Source organism: Rosa rugosa, chromosome 7 (assembly GCF_958449725.1).
Source record: "Rosa rugosa chromosome 7, drRosRugo1.1, whole genome shotgun sequence".
In the NCBI taxonomy this organism is placed as follows: Eukaryota; Viridiplantae; Streptophyta; class Magnoliopsida; order Rosales; family Rosaceae; genus Rosa; species Rosa rugosa.
In genome coordinates this window covers 5,109,477-5,130,112 of record NC_084826.1, presented here as the reverse complement: position 1 = coordinate 5,130,112, position 20,636 = coordinate 5,109,477, and the positions used below count along the sequence as shown (strand labels likewise).

General features: G+C 51.3%; 1 protein-coding gene across 1 annotated transcript; it reads right to left on the bottom strand.

The window, feature by feature from the left end:
• Nucleotides 1-16,654: 16,654 nt before the first annotated feature.
• Nucleotides 16,655-17,587, bottom strand: LOC133722710 (uncharacterized). Its single transcript, XM_062149582.1, has one exon. It carries the CDS (start codon nt 17,585-17,587, stop codon nt 16,655-16,657), a length of 933 nt encoding a protein of 310 aa, XP_062005566.1.
• Between the last annotated feature and the right edge of the window lie 3,049 nt (nt 17,588-20,636).

The following is a 20,636-nucleotide window of genomic DNA, read 5'->3' as shown; positions in this document are numbered from 1 at the left end:
TTCTTCTTCTTCTTTGGTGTGTCTCTGGTTCTTTTTTATGTGATATGGTCTGTATGTGGTTGGTCACTCTATTTATAAAACATGGAAGGAGGCCCCTTTATGTAGGAGTTGCAAGTTTCAAGGGCACTCTTGCAATTAGGCCAAGCTTGTTTACTTGTTCTATTTGATTTTCTCTTCTTAGGCTGAATTCTTTGACTTGTAGATCCTTTACAGCTGATATAAAACATGCTAACAGCTCATATAAAACGTGTATAACTCAGCAAAGGATCCCCAAGAAGCCTCAAAACAATCTGCCAAGAGATAAGGAAGGTGACTTCCTTATCTGCCTCACTTAGGATTGCCTTTTTAGCCCTTCTTTTAACTCAGTTTCATTTTAGCTTTGAATGTGATTTTTAACAAGATAACAGCCTTGATGTTGATCTTTAAGAGTGTATAAATATCTTCTAAAAATCCCCTCAACTTGCTGCCCAAAAGCAGCCTTGAAAAGCCTTCAAGATAAGGTCTGTCAGAAATTTCCAGATTTTCCTTATCTTCTGGTCAAATTTATGGGCTTGTACCCCGACCTTGTAGCTATCTTTCTGAACGTTTCTTAGGCCTATAATGCCCTATGATATCATTTATTGACGTCCAAACAATAACCTTCCAAAAGACTTTCCAAGAAAGTCTCCAAAAGACAGCTCCAATATGCTTCATAGATAAGACTGAAGGTGGAAAGCTGATCAGGATGCCTACTTTGTGCAACGTTTCTGACTTCATCCTTGACTATTATGACCACTTGATTTGGCTTTGTTGTTGTGAAATATCTGGTTTTCAAATATAGTCAAGAATTGCTGCCATGGTGCACTCAAAATATCTTCAAAATGGGGTCCAAATATAGAAGAAAATAAGGCAGATTCCAGTTTTCATATTTTGCTTCTCAGCAACTGTTTTGCACGAATTTTTCCACAAGCTTCCCTTCTTGTTTCTGACCACATAAATGGTTGTCCTTCATCTTTTGCATCAGTATTATACATCTGAGCCTTAACTTGCCACAATTGAGCTCCTATTTTTCCATGGTTGATCCACAAACCTCCTAAGAAAATAACAAAGTTAGTTTGATCTTTTTAACGAAATAACTAAGCAAAAGTGTAAAGGATTAAACTATAAATTCGTCGCATTTTATGCTCCTATCATGTAAGAGCGTAAAAGATAAGATAAAGTTACTTATCTTATGCCGATTTGGAAGCTAGCGGAGTTTGGCCGAGCGTGACGGTCTATTGCTTGTGGCGGATAAAGTATTCCGATAATGCACGTCAACTCGTAGTTGAGGTTGAATGCTCGATAGAAATAGAGATTTCCTTGAAACAAAATATATGATTAATATGTGGATTTGTAAAATCAACATCACTAATTTGCATATGTACTTTGATAAAGTTGTAAGCAAAGTGTAGAAGCAAATGTAGTAGTTGATGACAAATAAGTTGTACATATATATATATATTTTTTGTTGAATAGTCATGTGGTTGTGTGCGTAGCACATGCATGACATAGTGGCTATGTTTAATAATTAAAAGTCATGCTCTTGAGATAAATGAGAGTAAGGCATAATTAAATGAATCTGATAACACAGGATCCTATTAGATGTCAAGGTTGTGTGGAACAGAGGCATGTGGTGTTCAAAGCTTGCACTGTGCACGGGTGTATGCACATGATAGTTACTAAGAGAAAGTAGCTGATGCCTTTTAATAAAGAGTATCCTGTCAGTGGGCACATGGGATGAAAAGACTTGACAGACTAAGAGAGTGTGCATGACAAGTCAATTATGCTTTTTGTCAATGATGCATGCAGACACATGCGTGAATGTCCAAAGGCATGGTGAGTACTCCCTTCTAATAGCCTGGACATAGATATATGTTTATGTATATGTGCTGTAGGTGACAATTCGATTATGCTATTCAGATAAGGCTGAATGCATGGGTCCGACCACATAGCTGCATGTATGTATATATATAAAAGCCCAGAGACATGTATGAATGCCATACCGCACCGCTAACACAGGCATATATGTATAATTTAGAGCAAGGACTTAGCTTTTCGTGATTCAGAGATTCTGGGTATAGACCCAAGGTGCGGAGAGGTTTGAGGGGTGCCCAGAGAAAATGGCTGGTTGAGCAGATGTTGGTCAGCGGAGCTGGAGTTCGGCGAAGCTGGAGTGCAGCGGACCTGGAGCTCGGCGGAGGGTCCGAGTTCGGCGGTTCTTAGAGCTCAGCGGAGCTGGAGCTCGACGGAGGTGTTGCCGCTGGTGTCTCCTAGCAGTGTTTGTAGCTTGATGCGGACTTGGTGTGCAGCGGAGAGTCGGCGGGGCAACGGAGCGGAAAAGCCTTGCTGGCGGAGGATGGGACGAAGAAGAAGAAGGGTGGCCAAAGGAGATCTTTGGGTGTCCAGAGAGAATTGGCGCGGTGAATCTTGACGGAGATTTGCCGCTGGTGGTGGTCAGCGGAGCTGTGGCTAGCTTAGCGGAGGCTGTCCGGGCATGGCTAGCGGTGGTGTGCTCGTTGAAGCTAGCTGCTGCGTTTTACAGATCTGTTGGTGCGCTGGCGGAGGGGCTCGCTGGCGGAGGATGGCTAGCGGAGCTTTGTCCAAGTGTGTTTAGGCAGAGCGGAGTGATCAGATTAGCTATGCCTTTGTGGGCGGTTCGGCAGTGCCGCTGACATGAGCGGTGTCGTGGTCCGAAAGTTTGGAGGAGCTCGTGCCGGCATCCAGCGCTGGCGGAGGACCTGGTGCTCAGCGGTGGTTAGTTCAGCGGAGGAAACTTGGCCGGCGGTGATTTTCTGGCGGATGTTGCGATCACCAGGAGCCTGGCGGAGACCACGGAGCTCAGTGGGGAACTGGAGCTCGGCGGAGACTCGCTTGGTGGAGGCCTGCCGGCAGAGGTGGCTATCGGTGGTCCTGGAACTCAGCGGAGGAGGTTGGGCGGTGGTTCCACAGCGGAGGACGCTGGGCAGAGGCGCCTCAGCGGACGACGTTGGTACAAGCGATCAGCGGAGATGGGCGGAGCGGAGGCGCTGGCTGGGCAACTGGTGATGGGCCTATGGAGCGGAGCACTCGTCAGAGCTGGGCGGAGCGAAGGTATGGTGTTCTGGCGGAGAAGTTGAGCGGAGAAGAAGATCTGGCGGAGGTGGCTGGTTTGCCGCCAATTTTTCAAAATTTGTTTTTTTTTTTTTTTGAGGTTCAGCTTTGATCAACCATGGTTAGCGTTGACCAAGCCTTGTTCGGCGTTGACTTGCCCTAATGGGCGATGACCGACCCTCGATGGGCGTTGACCGACCTCACCGGGCGTTGACCGAGCATTGACTGGCCCCAATTTGATGTTGAATGAGCGTTGACTCGACACTTTCGGGTCAAAGTTCGTGGTAGGTGACGAAGCCTTTCTGTTGGCTTCCCACAGACGGCGCCAATGTTAACGTTAGAGATCCGTGGGATCTCTAGTTAGCTTTAGAGAGAGAGAGAGAGTGAGAGTGAGAGTGACACGAGATGTATAGTGGTTCGTCTCCCGCCTTAGCGGGAAACTACGTCCACTTGAATGTTACACTAGTGTGTTGAGCCTTACGGCCCAAGGGGATTACAAAAGATGTAATGGGATGGATTGAGTTGTGGGAGGAGGCATTCCTTTTATAAGTGAAGGAATGCTTCTCCTTTACATGGTTTTCGATGTGGGACAAGCAAACAACTATTCTAGTATAGAAATGCATATTGTGGAGGCAACTTGGCAAGGCCGGAAAGGTGGCTTCCCGGTGACGGATTTGCGACTTCCGGATACCGTAGCGTAGCTTGAACATAGGGCTACAAGATGCAAGTAGCGGTTGGGCCTCTCCACGGCTTGTGGGTGTCCCAAAGAGGGTGTTAATTATGCTTGGTGAGATAGCAAACTAGTCTTGCTAGTAGAGGTATCTACATATTGCTTAATGATTTTGATATGTTAAACTTAGCGAGCTTGTGTCTAGGTTGCATAATCGGAAATAGATTAAGTGGTGAGCTTGTATTCACTTAACGAGGAACTAAGAAAGGGTAATGGGTTAATTCGAGCTTTTGAGTTAACTTCGGGTAAATTCAATTGAGAATTAGGATTCCATAACTGAGTTTTGATATGATTGAGTGTGTTTTGTGGTGGAGAATGAGTCCTTAGCTTTGTTTCTATCAATAGTTTAAAGTTATAAAATCTGTTTCTGCTTTGTTATCTTACTGTGTTTAGTTTTACGTAAATTATTTCATATATCAAATCAACTCCGATTGTTCTGAAATTTTGTATGTGTGTTATTCAATGTGTATTTAGTGTCCTGTAAAATGTACAGAAAATTACATCTAGTCTAAGTTAGTTAATTTATTTATTTTCTTTAACTGTTCAGTAGCATAGTTTAGAGTAGTTTGTGACATTTGATTAGCAGTTTAGGAACAATCATCAGCGGGTAATGACCCTTGCTTGATCACTATATTACCAACGATGATATTTGAGAGCAAGGTTTAAGTTGTGCATCTTTAGACGTACCAGCCGCTCATCTTCCTCAAACAACTCCATGACTGAGATTTCCACTTCAACCACCAGCTCGGATGGCAGATCCATGACGCCATGCTCCACCCCTCCAGTAGAGACTCGGGGGGACTGCCTTGCACCTTCGTGATCCTCGGGGAGCTGGCGCTCAATGAGTACTTGGGAGAACTGACCAGCCTCGCCCGTCCGCTCCCGAGACTGAGTAGTTTCCTCAACAACTGGCTCGAGGTGGCCCTGACCCACGTGCCCCTCAACACCTGCCTGCTCCTCGGCTTGTTGGTTGAGATATTCCAACACGGTAGTGGGAAACCTCAGGTACATATCGTCGGGCAGCAGCATGTTCACCCGATGATCGGTTACACGTACTTTATCAGGCAGATCGACATCAACTCGCCTTGCCGTCTCCGATTCTTGCAGCAACTCCTTGATGATAACGTCGGTATCCACCTCCGCGTATGGGGCATCACTCTTGCTAGCAGCCTCACTAGACATATCCGCTGCAACACAAGAACATAATGTTAATAGAACCATAAACAGACCAAACGGTTAGACATCATAAAAATAAACAGCTCCTCACCCGGACGTCTCCCCAGCTCCGACCTCTCGTATATCGGGAGCCTACACAGGCGATAGAACCCCCTTGCTCCCCTGGGGAACGCGCCCCGCACCCTAGACACACGCTTCTGCTCTAGCGTAGTCAGGGTGGTCTCCTGCCTCACTACGATACAAAGACCTGCTATCGCCAGCGAGCATAAATATTTGATGGCAGATCCTCAATAATCGCACGGTCGCGTGCTCTAAAATTAACACACCCGCTATCGCCAGTCTTCGTCGAGTATTGCATCTTCAACAAAGAATTAAACTCGCCAATGCTGGGACACAACAACCTGCTAAGCTTCCACAGTAGCAACACTCCCATCAATTGCCTCAACGCATTTGGCGATAGCTGCCCCAACAATATATTCAGACACGACAGCATGTATTGCAACTCTTCCTGTATCGGAAACGTCAACCCACACTTGAGCTGGTACTCGTAAAAGCATGCCCACCCCACCTCGGGGTGGCTAAAATATTCACCATCCCTCAAGGGGCGCAACAATACGTTGCCCGGAATCCCCCAGGTCGCCCTCATTTCAGTGATCTGCTCCTCCGTCATACTCGGACCAGGTTGATCAATGGGCATATTGCCAAGGAGTAACTGCCCCTGTGGCGAGCGAGGAATCTCCAATACCTCGACATTCTCCGCCTCAAGCATATCGGAACCCACAGTTTGCTCCGCCCTATTTGGAACTCCGTGAGACGAACCCTCGCCACCTCCTCGGGAACCGCTCACGGCGCCCCCGCAGGGAACACCCTCGCCACGAGTGCGAGACACACCCTCGCCACCTGCACGAGAAGCGCCGACACCACTGGGAGAAACTCCTTCACCTCCACGGGAGGAACTCTATCTCCTACCGAGACTGCGATGCTCCCGCGCCATACTGCGAGCGATACAAACAACTAGTCAATCGCTCCCTATCTATCGCCTTCCTCGACCCGCCCCGCAAAATTTCAAATCCTAATAACCTAACCCGAAGCCGCAACAGCAAGCCCAGCTCAACCCGAAATTCACCCTCTCCAAAACCTCACCGGACCTAATGCAACCTAGAATCCACCGGCAAATCTCCCTCCCGGAAAACGACCCCCCTCACAAAACCCACACACACAAACGCCCTCAGATAAACCCAGAAAGGCCAAGAGACAGCATACTTGTTCACTCCTCCGACCGGAAAATGGGAGCAACGACGCCAGCAAAACGGAATTCCGACCACGACCCAAAGGTTTCAGGCTTCTCACACGCTAAAGGCCCTAACTTTAATTTGTTCCTATCCCAATCTCCAACAAGAACACAGGAACAGTAACCACCCCCATATCTTCCCTCTGTCCTTATGTAGGGACCTCAAGAATGTAGGGACCGTTGGACGTGCAAGGACGACGACACCAGATCTGACCACGTGTCCGACATCCCTGAACGTTACAGAAGTTATGCGTCATCGCCTCGACTCCTTACCACTACGCCATTATTACATGATCCGGACTCCAGTGCACCAGGCTTCCCTAACATGAAAAACGAATGACATCACTACACGTGTCACCAGGGCATAGCATATGCGCCAAAAGACGCATGAAACCCTACCACCAATTTGCAATAGTGACACAACACCAAATGCGAGTATGATCTCCTCACCCCAGCCAAGACTACTCCTCTTCAGTGGGGACTTGGGGGACTGGCGGTAATGGTTGTATGGAAGCCACGTGGCATGAAATCGCCTTGAACTTCCAATACTTTTACCAAAGACAAACTCCCCACCCAAGAGAACTCTTGACAGGGGACTTGGGGGACTTGTTGGTATACACATACCTCCTAGGCACAAGTATCGGAAGCACTAGACTCGTATTGCCAATATAAGAACTAAGTAAAGCTCCCAGCCGGCGATCCCGATACCCGACGGGGCGATATCGGGATCCCGAGCGTCCCACACCAAAAGAAACGAAGCCAAGCTCCCACAAATCTGCTACAATAAGGGCATCTCCAACGACCCAAAGAGGTAACTGTGTACTATCACTTTCCATTATCATTATCTTATAACGATATTGACTTAGGCATCGGAGCGTTGAAGGCCGGCACACCCGGTCTTCCCTCTGACCTTGGTCTGTTTTGCAGATAAGCGAGACCGATAGCGATAGTAGCAGACCGAGACATCCTGTGTTTGGCTGGATCAGACCCCTCTCGAGACAGATCAAACACATCTTGTCCACATATACCTCTATTATTTTCCCGATATGATCTGTGAACATGGCGTTGACTAGTTTTTGATATGTGGCCCCAGCGTTCTTCAGGCCAAATGGCATTACCTTGCAATATAAACCCTTGTCGGTTGTGAAGGATGTGTGTTCTTGATCAGAAGGTTTCATAGCGATCTGGTTGTAACCCGAGAAGGTGTCCATGAAGCTGAGGAGCTTGTGGCCTGCGGTGGAGTCGACTAGCTGATCAATTCTTGGCAGGGGAAAACTGTCTTTTGAGCCTTGTTTAAATTGGTGTAATCGACACACATGCGCCATTTTCCCTTGGGTTTCTTTACCATCACAACGTTGGATAGCCATGTTGGGTAGGATACTTCCTTCACGAACCCGATATCTTGGAGTTTCTTGACTTCGGCCTGGATGGCTTTGTATTTTTCTTCCATGAAAGCCCTTCTCTTCTGCTTGATTGGGGGAACATCTGGTGAGATGGTGAGCTTGTGGGTCAGCAGTTCTGGCGATATCCCTGGCATGTCGGCGTACGACCATGCGAACACTTCCTGTCTGGTCCTAAGGAAGGCGATTAATTCTGTTTGGAGGTGTGGGTCCATCTTGGAGCCGATCTTGACCTTTCTTTCTGGTTGTGTGTCGGATATTGAGACCGATATCAAGTCTTCCAAGGCATCTGGTCTCGGGTGCTTAAGTTTCTGCTTATCTTCCTTCTTTTTACTGCGTGTATAGCAGGCATCCGGAGTCTCGGGGTCTTCCCTTAGACCTTCAGGCTTGTTTGATGGAGAAGGGAAGTCCGTGGTTAGGAGTACCTCTCTTCTGCCATGTCCCCGTACGATAGTTAAGGAGTTGCACTGTCTCGCTAGCTCCTGATCGCCTCGGATGGTGAGGATACCCCCCGGGGTGGGTATCTTCATCATTAACATGTGCCCAACAACAAAGCATTGAAGTCCCCTGTTAATGCTCAAAGTCTGGCGGTAGCCAAACCTCCGTTTAACGTGGGTCCGGTGGGCGGACCGCTACTTTGTATACTTGATGATCCTTGCTGGCTGCCAAATGAAAGACAGGGCGTCAGAGGGAGACCACGTTGGGCGGTCTTCACTTCTCCGATGCCTAAGTCAGTTGATACATATAGGCAGCACAATAATAAACGAGTAGTTAATGCGTAATAATGAAGAGAGAAGAGAGGACCTTTTATAGGTGAGGAGAGGTCTGATCTTCTCTCTGCTTTCGATGTGGGACTAATATGCTTCATTTCCCAGTTTCAGTAGCTTCTGATGCCGTCTTGGCAGAGTGCGTGGCGGCGCGTCAGCGGTGATCCCGGGGAACTCTTGTGCTCAGGCCGTGGCCCGCCTGGCTGCCTATCCGTGGGTCACTCCTTTGACGATAGTTGGTACTTCTGGCGGTACGATGAGCGTGGCTGATTATAGCTAATTATGCTTTGCAAACGTACATGTAGGTACAAGTCCCCCAAGTCCCCAGTCAAGGAGGGCAATCTTGGTTGGGGAGTTGATCGGCGGTTTGAAGCGTTTTCTTCCGCTAGACTTTGCAAAAGCATAATTAGCGTCAGTGCGTTGTCAGCCACGGATATTACTGAGCAAACGCTTTATACCCTTTCGGGTGGGCCCCTGCTAGGTCCCCAGGGAGTCCCCCACTCCCCGGCTAAGATGGACCTCCGGATGATCGCAAAATTTGTTTGGTGAGGGGGAGCTGCACGGAGCAGAGGGTGTTGGGTAGCGAACCCAATCATTAGTACCCGAGTGACGGGGGTCAACGTACCTGATCAGGGCCGTCGTAGACTGTTGACTAGTCCCCGTGTCCCGTAGGGACAATCTGACTGTAACGCCGCGTGGCGGTCGTTTTGTCAGAGTGAGGCGTGGCCTCGGGATCCGCCGCTGGCGGGTGTCCCCCCGCTGGGTTATAGCAGTAAACAGCGTCCAGTGGACGTGCTTGACGTTTCTTTATTGAGCGGTACCGCGCTGAATAAAGTACGCGACTTGCCAGATAAAAGAGGTTTCCGCTAGAGGTGTGTAGCGGAAGGCGCCCCGTTTGTATGATGACAAGGGAGAAGGTCCGCTGTTGGGAGACTTCGTGAATAACAGCTAGTGAAAAGTTCCGCTGGCGGGGTTCCGCCCAGCGGAGACAGTCACTTGGAGAGGACAAGTGAGAAGTTCTGCTGGCGGAGTTTCGCTCAGCGGAGACTGTCACTTGGAGAGGACAAGTGAGAAGTTTCGCTAGCGGGGTTTCGCTCAGCGGAGACCGTCACTTGGAGAGGACAAGCGAGAAGTTCCGCTGGCGGGGTTTCGCTCAGCGGAGACCGTCACTTGTAGAAGGGCGTACCAGTGATTGCTTTCGTGATATGCCTCGTCTGACGGCGGTTGACACGTGGCAAATAACTAGAGGGTTAGCGTGCGGAGACGCGTCTCCTCAGTCCGGCCGTCTTCTCGTCATTAATGCGAGTAATGATGGATTTCGTAACCGAGGCGACGCCTCGGTTAACCCGGAGGGTTAGTGCGAGTAGGGGACACGTGTACGGCTGGGGTGTGATGTCGTTTTCTAGCAGACGGCCCAGAAGCCTCTGATGTGGACATAAAAGGGGGGGAACGCATCGAGGAGGGACATCACAAAATCCATTCGAACCTTAGTCGTCTTCAAGCTCTGCCCATCCCAGATTGCAGAGAGAGTGTGCCGCGCGTTGGTGGAGTTATCGTGGTCGGAGAGACGAAAACTTCCGTCGTCAGGGCACAGCGAGCATCAGTACGCCAGAGAGTTCACGACTGAGGTTAGTGTTCTGGTTATCCTTCTTTTCGGTTTCGTGTTTTTGTCGATTTATGGGTTTGGTGGTTGTTTCTGGGATTGGTGTGTGAACTGGGTTTCTTGATGTTTGTCGGGGGTGTAAGATGAGATTTGGGGGTAGGTTATGGTGTTTGACAGAGAGTTGTCAGTTAGGGTTTTGCTAGATGGTTGAATCTGGGTTGAGGGGGGTTTGTTCATATTTTGGTATTTTCTGGGTAGCTGTTCGTGGTGTTCTTTGCTATACCTAATATAGGGATAGGTTAGATCCTTCTGTGGGCTAACTGATTTGGGTTTTAGGGTTTTGGGATGGCCAACGTCATAGAGATCTCGAGCAGTGAGGACTCCGGGTCTGACGTGTCAATCAGTGCGGCGGATAGGGTTTTTATTGACTCGTTGCGTCCGTCTGCCAGTGCGGGAACCTCACTGCCAGAGCCGCTAGACATCGAGCCGCTACAAACCATACCCTGGGAAGTAGTCATGGGTCGTACGTCGCGTCCGGAGAGTTCTAGGGCGGGTGAGGAAGCTGCTGCGCGGAATAGGAGTGAGGAGCGGCTAGCAAGTAACAGCGCCGCCAGTGGTTCCGCTGACGGGGGAAATGTGACGGGGGAGGAAACAGAGTCGGCGTGGGTCCTCCAGGATGGGACCCCTGTTGACGAGGCGGGGGGGGGCGGATGACTGCCGCCGCTGTCAACCGGATGAAGCGGATATACCGGCTGCTGGGAGTGGTGAAACTTCGCCAACCGACGGCGGATGAGAAGGCCTCAATTCTTCCAGCGGGGTTCGCTGCTGTTCACGAGGCGATATTCCGCCAAGGAGTGACGTTGCCGCTTGTACCTAACCTTCAAATCTTGGTGTGTGAGTTCGGCGTCGCCCTTGGGCAGATCTGTCCCAACATGTGGCGATGAACTCACTGTGGCGGCTATCCGGGTGCGAGGGGCCGACTGTGGCGGAGGTACTGCACTTCTACGAACTGGTGTACGTGAATCGCCAAGGTTGCAGAGGGCAAGTAAATTTGAGCCGCCGGCAGGGAGCGCCCAAGCTGATAGAGAATTTGAGGGATTCGATGTCCTACTGGCGGGGGACGTTTTGCGTGGCAACGACGGGGTGGGAGTATCAAGCGGAGTCCAACCAGGGGGAGCCGACGTTTAGGATTAAGTCGGAGTTTCAGCCAATCCGAGGTTGTCCGTCGATCTCCGCTGAACATAGTTGGCGGTTTATTGTATATGCATTGTAATCGTTTTACTGACGCCTTGTCTCTTGTTTTGCAGCGGGACTGCGTTATAACCTGACGCGTGAGGAAGAGTGTCGTGTTGCGCGTATCAAAGGCTGTTGGAAGAACCGCAATTTGCTGGACTTCCGTCTTCTCACCGGCTGGGAGTTGTTGGTTGATCTACAACTAACGCGCGCTATTGGTAAGAGATCTCCGCCACATTGTATCCCTCGATAACTTGGTTAATGCTGACGGGTGTTTTCATATTCTCAGAGACTCCGCCAGGCAACAAAGCGAGCCGCGACGCTTTTGACAAAGCCATGGATCGTGCGGAGATCGATAATTTCTTGGAGGCGATGTACGCGTCAGGGGAGGCGGCCCAAAGGACAGTGGTGAACCCGGAGACTCTGGAGGTGAGCGCATCCGAGGTTCCGGTGGTGCTGCCCATGCCGCACCACTCCCACCTAGGGGCCGACGGTCTGCCCAGCGTGCAGGCGGATGGAAATGCGGGCGGGGGAAAAAAGGGGTCCTCTACCGTGCCGCAGAAGGAAAGAGTGGTCGCCACTCGACGTGGGCCACAGAAAGAAAGAGTTGTGGCGCCGGCGGGGGCTGCCACTACTGCTGTGGGGAGACAACCGCACAAGGGGTCCAGGGCTGCGCCTACTGGAGATGCACGGGGGATCCTGCGGAAGCGGCGCCAAAATGACTCGGCCAGGGAGGAGGTTGAGGACGAGACCCTCGAGGTCCACATGCAGAAGAAGGCCCGACAGGACTAGTTGAAGGCCCCCGTGACGGCCGAGAGACAGAGACCTGTGAGCGATCTGGACTCGTTTGCCGCCTTCACCGAGTTCATGACTGACAGTGAGCAGGAGTTTCTCTATCATCTGTGCGAGCGGTTGGGGTTCGGCGGTCTAGCAGGAATGACGCGGCCAACGGCGATCGAGCAGTCGCCCTTTAGCTCAGCCTTTGGGCACCTGGCGGTTAGGCTGAACGAAATGCTCTTGGCGGCCTCCAAGCAACCCCGAATTGAGGTGCAGCTCCGGGAGGAGGTTAAGAGACTTGAGAGGGAGCTGGTGGATGCCAAGGACAGGCTGGCGGATGTGAAGCGACGCCTGATGAAGGTGGACTGTGATGCTGCGGACGCTCGTGGCAAGCTAGACGTGGCTATCCAGCGGGACATAGAACGAAATGATCATGTCTCCAAGCTGGAGCAGGACATGGCCTTGCTGCAAGAGCGTGTGGCCGCCAAGGATAAGAAAATTGATATCCTGCAGCGGGAGTCTGCCGCCAGGCAAGGGGAGGTGAAGAGACTGGAGGGTGAGGTGACCCGGCTGAGGGACGAGGGAAGCCGAGCCGCCGCCGCCGCTGTGGAAAAATTCAAGCAGTCGGCGGAATACAAAAACGCGATGAATGAATCGGCGAAGGCCGGCGCCCTAGAGAACGTCGAGATGCTGCAAGCGAAGGGTGCCATTGACTGGGTGAAGGCGTCCCTGCCCAAGGCGCCGCAAGCAAAAAATGTAGCGCCGACAAAGAAACTCCCGCCAGTACCCAGTCCCCCAGCAGGAGGTGGCAGCTCAGGCAGTGGGTACCAAACTCCGGCGGATGGGACCATAGAGACGCCAAGTCCCACCGCGCGAGGGACTGACCAAGTAAGCTGCGTACAGCCGCCGCAGTCCGAAGTAGGCAACGCCGGGGCCAACCCCTGAGATGCCGGACTTGCCTTGTTATGATTGTGTAGCCGCTGAGGCTGAAGATATATGTACTCTTTTTTTTTTTTTTTTTTTTTTTTGAATGTAAGGAATATTTTTGGGTGGGGAGTCCCAGCCCTGAATATATGAAGTATGGAATTTTTGACGTTGTGTGATGACATGTCTATACCGCTAGAGTTTTGACTTAGGATTTTCTTTTGCAATCAATGAAATATTAAAAGAATTAAGATTGGTCCAAGTGCACAACGTAGCGGACGTGGTCCACTGACGATTGCTGGCGTTGCCAGCTGCCCTCAGTGCTAGACTTGGTAACAATGGTTTGAATAATTCCTCGTTTCATTGATAACTGACTGGTCAGTGTTAACAAAAGTGGGGATGTACCCGTTGGGTAGCTTCCCTTAGCTAAATATTGAACAAAAATTTAGCTAAGTCAAGATGCTCCTGGGTAGCCACATGACTATTTGTAGTAATACCGAAGGTGTTCGGTATTCCAAGGGTGGGTCGTAGTGACACCATCCTTGTCCATTAAGTAGAAGGTGCCTGGGCTAACGACTTCTACTATTTTGTATGGACCTTCCCAAGTTGGGCGGAGTTTTGTTGGTGCTGGAATGACTTCGTTCATTACCCAGTCCCCCAGTTGGAGGTTCCGGGCCTTGACTCTGGCGTTGTAGAAACGCGAAACTCGTTGCTTGTTTTGCAGGTTTTGCAAATGGGCCTTGTGTCGTTTTTCCTCTAGGAGGTCCAAGTCCAGGTTGATGCCATCGATTTGTCTAGATCGCGGCACTGAGATGCTGCCGCTCGCCACCTTGTGACGAATGCCTTTAGTGATTCGTTCTCTCCCTGCTTGACGCTGAACAGCTGACTCGTGTTATGATGTCCGGCGGACAATAAGATGAACCGGGAGAGGAAGGTATGTGATAGTGCGTTGAATGAGTCAATGGATCCTGGCGGACATTCGAAGAACCAATTCATTGCCTCTCCGTCCAGTGTTTCGCTGAACAAGTGGCACAGAGTGGGGTCGTCAAATCCCTTGTTGTTGGTGACCTTCTTGAAGGTGTCCATGTGGACGAAGGGGTCGGTTGTACCGCTGTAATGCGACATCTTTGGAGTTTTTGCGTACGCAGGCCTGATAGCTTGTAGAATTGCAGCGGTGAAGGGCCCTGGTCTGGACGTGAAAAGTGGACTTTGAGTTGGCGGCGTGGCGCCCGACTCCGCCCGGACCAACCTTTGTTCCAACTGTTGCATCCTCTCCAGAATTTGGGCTGTTGCGTCGCCGGCAGGTCCGGCGTATGTACTCCGCTGGGTCTGCCTACGCCTTGGCGCAGGCGGATCGCCCTCAGTTCTTGCCCTAATTTCCGAGCGGTTGGTGCGTGGTACCGACTCTGCCTCCTGCTCCAACATGAGTTGGGGAATGGGCGGTGGTCCCATCCCCAGTAGTTCAGGGGGGTCCAGCGGGACCTGCATCTGTACGACTGGTTCTGGTCCCAATGTACCAGCGTTGGGATGACTACGCCTTGTGCTATGCGAATGCTCGCTCTGTGCCGGGTTCGCGGTTCTTTCCAACGTCCTCTTTAGGTCATCAAAACGTGACATCAGTGTAGCCACCTGCTTTTGGGCCTCGGTCTTCTCTCTGCGCTCCTCTTCACGCTCTCTGTTTGCCTTGTGAAGGTCTGCCAGTGCCAGCTCGTACATGGCGGCGAGGTCCTGGCCTGGTGGGCGGCTGCTGCTTGGATTCGTCTCACCGCCGGCATTGGTTGGGGTGTTGAATAGTGCGCGGTTAACACCTACCGCTGGATTGGATGGTTGGGGGATGGCGGATTGGTCTGCCTGCTCATCGGCGTTTCCCCCGCTACCGCTAGTCATGGTAGTTGTGATGGGATGACCTCTTGTTCAAGGGTTCCCACAGACGGCGCCAATGTTAATGCTCAAAGTCTGGCGGTAGCCAAACCTCCGTTTAACGCGGGTCCGGTGGGCGGACCGCTACTTTGTATACTTGATGATCCTTGCTGGCTGCCAAATGAAAGACAGGGCGTCAGAGGGAGACCGCGTTGGGCGGTCTTCACTTCTCCGATGCCTAAGTCAGTTGATACATATAGGCAGCACAATAATAAACGAGTAGTTAATGCGTAATAATGAAGAGAGAAGAGAGGACTTTTTATAGGTGAGGAGAGGTCTGATCTTCTCTCTGCTTTCGATGTGGGACTGATATGCTTCAGTTCCCAGTTTTAGTAGCTTCTGATGCCGTCTTGGCAGAGTGCGTGGCGGCGCGTCAGCGGTGATCCCGGGGAACTCTTGTGCTCAGGCCGTGGCCCGCCTGGCTGCCTATCCGTGGGTCACTCCTTTGACGATAGTTGGTACTTCTGGCGGTACGATGAGCGTGGCTGATTATAGCTAATTATGCTTTGCAAACGTACATGTAGGTACATCCCCAAATGGCGACTCTCCCTAAGATGACGTTGTAGGAAGAGGGACAGTCGACAACGATAAAGTGTGTTGTCATGGTGGTGATAGTGTTGCTTCCACCGAGTGTGATGCGCAAATTGTCAGATCCCAAGGGCTGTGTGATTTCTCCTGCAAAGCTTATTAGGGGCTCGTGATCTTGGGTGAGTTTCTTCTGTCTAAGTTCAAACCTTCGTAATAACCGCCGAACATAAGACTGATCGTCGCGCCGCTATCGACTAGGACCCAGTGGCATCGATAATGGTCGATGACCATAGTGATCATGAAGGGGTAGTTATGATGTTTCTGTATCGTGTCTTCATTGCGTTTAAAAGCAATCGAGTCCCACTCCACCTGTGGGGTGTGGCAACCGTGACTGAGTCTCAATACCTCTTGTCCCCGAGGACATTGTCGTTTTGGTAGGCGAAGAGTCTCGGGTGCTCTTGGGGCGCCTCCATGTATCGTTAGTATTTGTCTGTAGACTTCAATGGCGTTGGCTCCCGTTGTGGGAGTACGATACTGCGAGTGCTTGCCATTTTGAATGAGGTGCTCGATAGCATTTTTCAGCGCCCAGCATATGTTGGTGGGATGGTCGGCCTCCTCGTGGTATGTACAGTACTTGCCATTGTCTCGTGGTTTGTCCTAACTAGGTTTGCGCCGCGGCGGGTGTGGGATGATGTCTTTATGGTTATTCCAGATTTCTTCGTATGAGGCAGTGAGTGTGGTGTAGATCTCGTATCGGGGTGCATCGTATTTCAGGTTTTCCCTGTATCAGGTACGGCCATATGGTGCATCGCGATATCGACTGCTCGATGAGTTGTACTTTGGCTTCTCGGGGCTCTTCCTGAACTGTTTGTCCCTTTTATCGTTGTAACCTGGTCGCTCCCGTGGGGTTCTGTCATTGTGTTGGACAGGCTTGTCTCTGTTGGTGTCTTTGTTCCTGTTGTCGGTGGTCCCGATGGGGTTGTTGAGTTGGGGTACATTGACTGGGTTTGTATTGGTACTGACATCGCGACCAAAAGTGTCGTACTCGGCCTGCGCGAAAGCGATGACGGCGTCGAGGAGGTCATCGTATGTCGCAGGAGGATTGGTGTTGATTTGCAATAGGAAGTATCCCGGCTGGAGGGCTTGCTTGAATGCCAACGCCGCTAGGGCTAGGTCAAGGGAGCTGCATTGTGTAGCTTACTTCTGCCATCGGCGGACAAAGTCTTGTAATCGCTCATTTGGTCTTTGCTTGAGTCTAAATAGGTCAGGCGTCGTCCGATAACCGCTGCCGCACAAGATGAACTGGAGGAGGAACTTGCCCCCTAGCTCCTGTAAGCTGTTGATGGAATTAGCGGGGAGGTTAAGGAACCAGCGCAAGGCCTTCTCTGTCAAGGTTTCCTCGAATGCATGGCATGCCATGGTGTCTGTGTATCGGGTTCCATGCAGGAGGGATTGGAAGACCTCCAAGTGGTGGTTTGGGTCTCGAGTGCCATTGTATTTTTCAATTTTGAAGGGTTTTGCCTCCTGTGGGCGCTTCTCGGCTTGTATCCCAGGTGTGAATGGTCCTATCATTCCCTGGAATCCGGCTGTGATCGGTTGCCAACCAGACCTGCTCTCGATTCGCGCCTGCAAGGTGGTGATAGTCTCGCTCATCTTGAGTAGCAATCGGGTGTTGGGGTCGAGTGGAGGTATATTGGCGATTGTAGCTGTGTTTGTACTCGACACTCCCGCTATATTGGGTATGGGCTGTGGTGGTGGCGCTGTGTCGAGCTGATTGGGGAAAAGAGGGGAGTTCAAATAAATCATTTGTGGTCCTGTGCTGGTACTGCCTGGAGTGGGGCCCGTGAGGCTTCCAGAAGCTTCTGCTGTGGGCAGCACAAATGTGCCAGCGAGGCCGGTGCTCGGGTCCTTGGTGAGGACGGCTCCAGGTGTCGGGACCCCACCAATGGTTGGTATCAGGGTTTCCTGCTGACGGGCCCTGTCCAACGCTTCATTGTTCGCGACTCGTCGCTGGAGTGCCTCTCGAAGGATGCGATTCTGGTTTGTCATGTTCTCAATCTCTCGACGAGCTGCCGCAGCTGCCATCCGCTCGGTTTCAGCCTGTGCACTTGTCTCCATGAGGTCACACATCGCTATTTTGAGTGCGGTGGCGGCATCTATCATCATGATTGAACGCGCCTCAGTATTCGGGCTCAAGAATTCAAGCGTGCGTTGGACCTCGCGAGTCGCTGCCTAGTGGGGCTAATCGTCGTTATTGGTGTCTGGTGTGCTGGTAGCCATTAGCAGTGTGTCGTTCTGCCAACAAGGAGCGAGGGGACTCCTTCTAGCGCCAAATGTTTCAGCTATCTCGGGAAGGGTCTGATCCAGCTAAACCACGGGAATGTCTCGGTCTGCTACTATCGCTATCGGTCTCGTTTTATCTGTAAGACAAACAAAGGTCAGAGGAAAGACCGGGTGTGCCGGCCTTCAACGCTCCGATGCCTAAGTCAGTATCGTTATAAGATAATGAATATGGAAAGCGATAGTAAACAATTATCTCTTTGGGTTGTTGGAGATGACCTTAATGTAGTAGGTTCGTGGGAGCTTGGTTTCATTCCTTTCGGTGTGGGACGTTTGGGATTCCCGATATCGCCCCAAGGGGTATTGGGACCCTCAGCTGGGAGCTCTCTCCTTACTTTATGATGGCTAGACGAGCCTTGTGCTTCCGGTACTTGTGCCTAGGAGGTATATGTATACCAACACGAGCCAAAGAAGTTATCAAACTTAGTCATTTGCATCAGTACTTCATGGTCCATGGCTTCATTGCTCCATTTAAGCTCCTATTTTTCCGGGATTGCTTCACGAAGTACTTGTGCCACCAAAAGTGGTGGTGCATGAAAAATTCGCCGGAATTTCACTTTTTCTCCTTTTGTCAAGATTTTCTACAAAACATGGAATTAGATTAGTCAGCACTAAATTGGACTTTTAAAACAAGTATTTCCATGTTTTAGGGAACAAATATATATATGAATTATGATCCAACATGCAGTGAGGTGTGCTGTGTGCTCCCGAGATGCATGCTCCCGTAGTTCAGCTATGTTCTGACGCATGACTTCATATGCTACCTCCGGGTCAGGGATAGGCCTTCCAGAACTGTCCGTAATTATTGACTTGTGTTCACAGGAGAAAAGAAGTAGAGAGTTTGAGCTGCCGCCTCTTGGGATGCGTTGTCTTCGCTGTCATCAGCCATCATGGTGAGATAGTGGCACCATCGAAAGAGCTCATTCTAGCGCAAAATGTTTCTGTTGATATCGAGAGCTGAATCACGGGATGTAGTACTTCTCTATTTCGGTACTTGTCAAGATAGAAATAGGTCAGGGGAAGACCAAAATTGTCGGCCTATAACCCTCCGATGCCTAAGTCAGTATCTATGTAAGATAAGGAAAATGTCGCTGGCGGAAGCTGTCGCCGCCGGACCTGCTTAGCGGAAGATGTCACCGCGCGGACATGCTAGCCTCGCTGGAGGAATATGTCGCCGCCGAACTCGCTTAGCGGAAGATGTCACCGCTGGACATGCTAGCCTCGCTGGAGGAATATGTCGCCGCGGAGACGCTGGCGGAAGCTGTCGCCGCCGGACTCGCTTAGCGGAAGATGTCACCGCCGGACATGCTAGCCTCGCTGGAGGAATATGTCGCCGCGGAGACGCTGGCGGAAGCTGTCGCCGCCGGACTCGCTTTGCGGAAGATGTCACCGCCGGACATGCTAGCCTCGCTGGAGGAATATGTCGCCGCGGAGACGCTGGCAGAAGCTGTCGCCGCCGGACCTGCTTAGCGGAAGATGTCACCGCCGGACATGCTAGCCTCGCTGGAGGAATATGTCGCCGCGGAGACGCTGGCGGAAGCTGTCGCCGCCGGACCTGCTTAGCGGAAGATGTCACCGCCGGACATGCTAGCCTCGCTGGAGGAATATGTCGCCGCGGAGACGCTGGCGGAAGCTGTCGCCGCCGGACTCGCTTAGCGGAAGATGTCACCGCCGGACATGCTAGCCTCGCTGGAGGAATATGTCGCCGCGGAGACGCTGGCGGAAACTGTCGCGGCCGGACCTGCTTAGCGGAAGATATCGCCGCCGGACATGCTAGCCTCGCTGGAGAAATATGTTGCCGCGGAGAGGCTGGCGGAAACTGTCGCCACCGGACCTGCTTAGCGCAAGATGTCACTGCCGGACATGCTAGCCTCGCTGGAGGAATATGTCGCCGCGGAGACGCTGGCGGAAGCTGTCGCCGCCGGACCTGCTTAGCGGAAGATGTCACCGCCGGACATGCTAGCCTCGCTGGAGGAATATGTCGCCGCCGGACTCGCTTAGCGGAAGATGTCACCGCCGGACATGCTTGCCTCGCTGGAGGAATATGTCGCCGCGGAGACGCTGGCGGAAGCTGTCGCCGCCGGACCTGCTTATCGGAAGATGTCACCGCCGGACATGCTAGCCTCGCTGGAGGAATATGTCGCCGCGGAGACGCTGGCGGAAGCTGTCGCCGCCGACTCGCTTAGCGGAAGATGTCACCGCCGGACATGCTGTTCTGTTGACTGATGTTGACTAGAGTTGGTCGGCGTTGACCGGTGTTTGATCAGCGTTGACTAAGCCTTGACCGACCCAGATGGGTCAAAGTTCGTGGTAGGTGACGAAGCCTTTGTGTGTCGGCTTCCCACAGACGGCGCCAATGTTAACGTTGATGACCGAGGGGTCTCTAGTTAGCTTTAGAGAGAGAGAGAGAGAGAGAGAGAGAGAGTGACATAAGCGAAGTATAGTGGTTCACCTCCCGCCTTAGCGGGAGACTACGTCCACTTGAATGTGTACTAGTGTGTCGAGCCTTGCGGCCTAACGAGATTAGAAGAGATGTAATGGAGTTGGTTGTAATGGAATGAATGGTGTTTAAGTGGGAGGAGAGTTCCTTTTATAAGTGAAGGAAGCCATCTCTTTTACATGGTTTTCGATGTGGGACAACCAAACAACTATTCTAGTGTAGAAAGCTTAGTTGTGAGGGCATGTTGGCAAGGCCGGAAAGGTGGCTTCCCGGCTGTGGATTTGCGACTTCCGGATACCGTAGCGTAGCTTGAACATAGGGCTACAAGATGCAAGTAGCGGTTGGGCCTCACCATGGCTTGTGGGTGTCCCAAAGAGGGTATTAATTATGCTTGGTGAT

Coding starts and splice junctions, on each gene's coding strand:
- LOC133722710 (XM_062149582.1), bottom strand. CDS start 17,587: ATGTGTGACCTCATGGAGACAAGTGCACAGGCTGAAACCGAGCGGATG.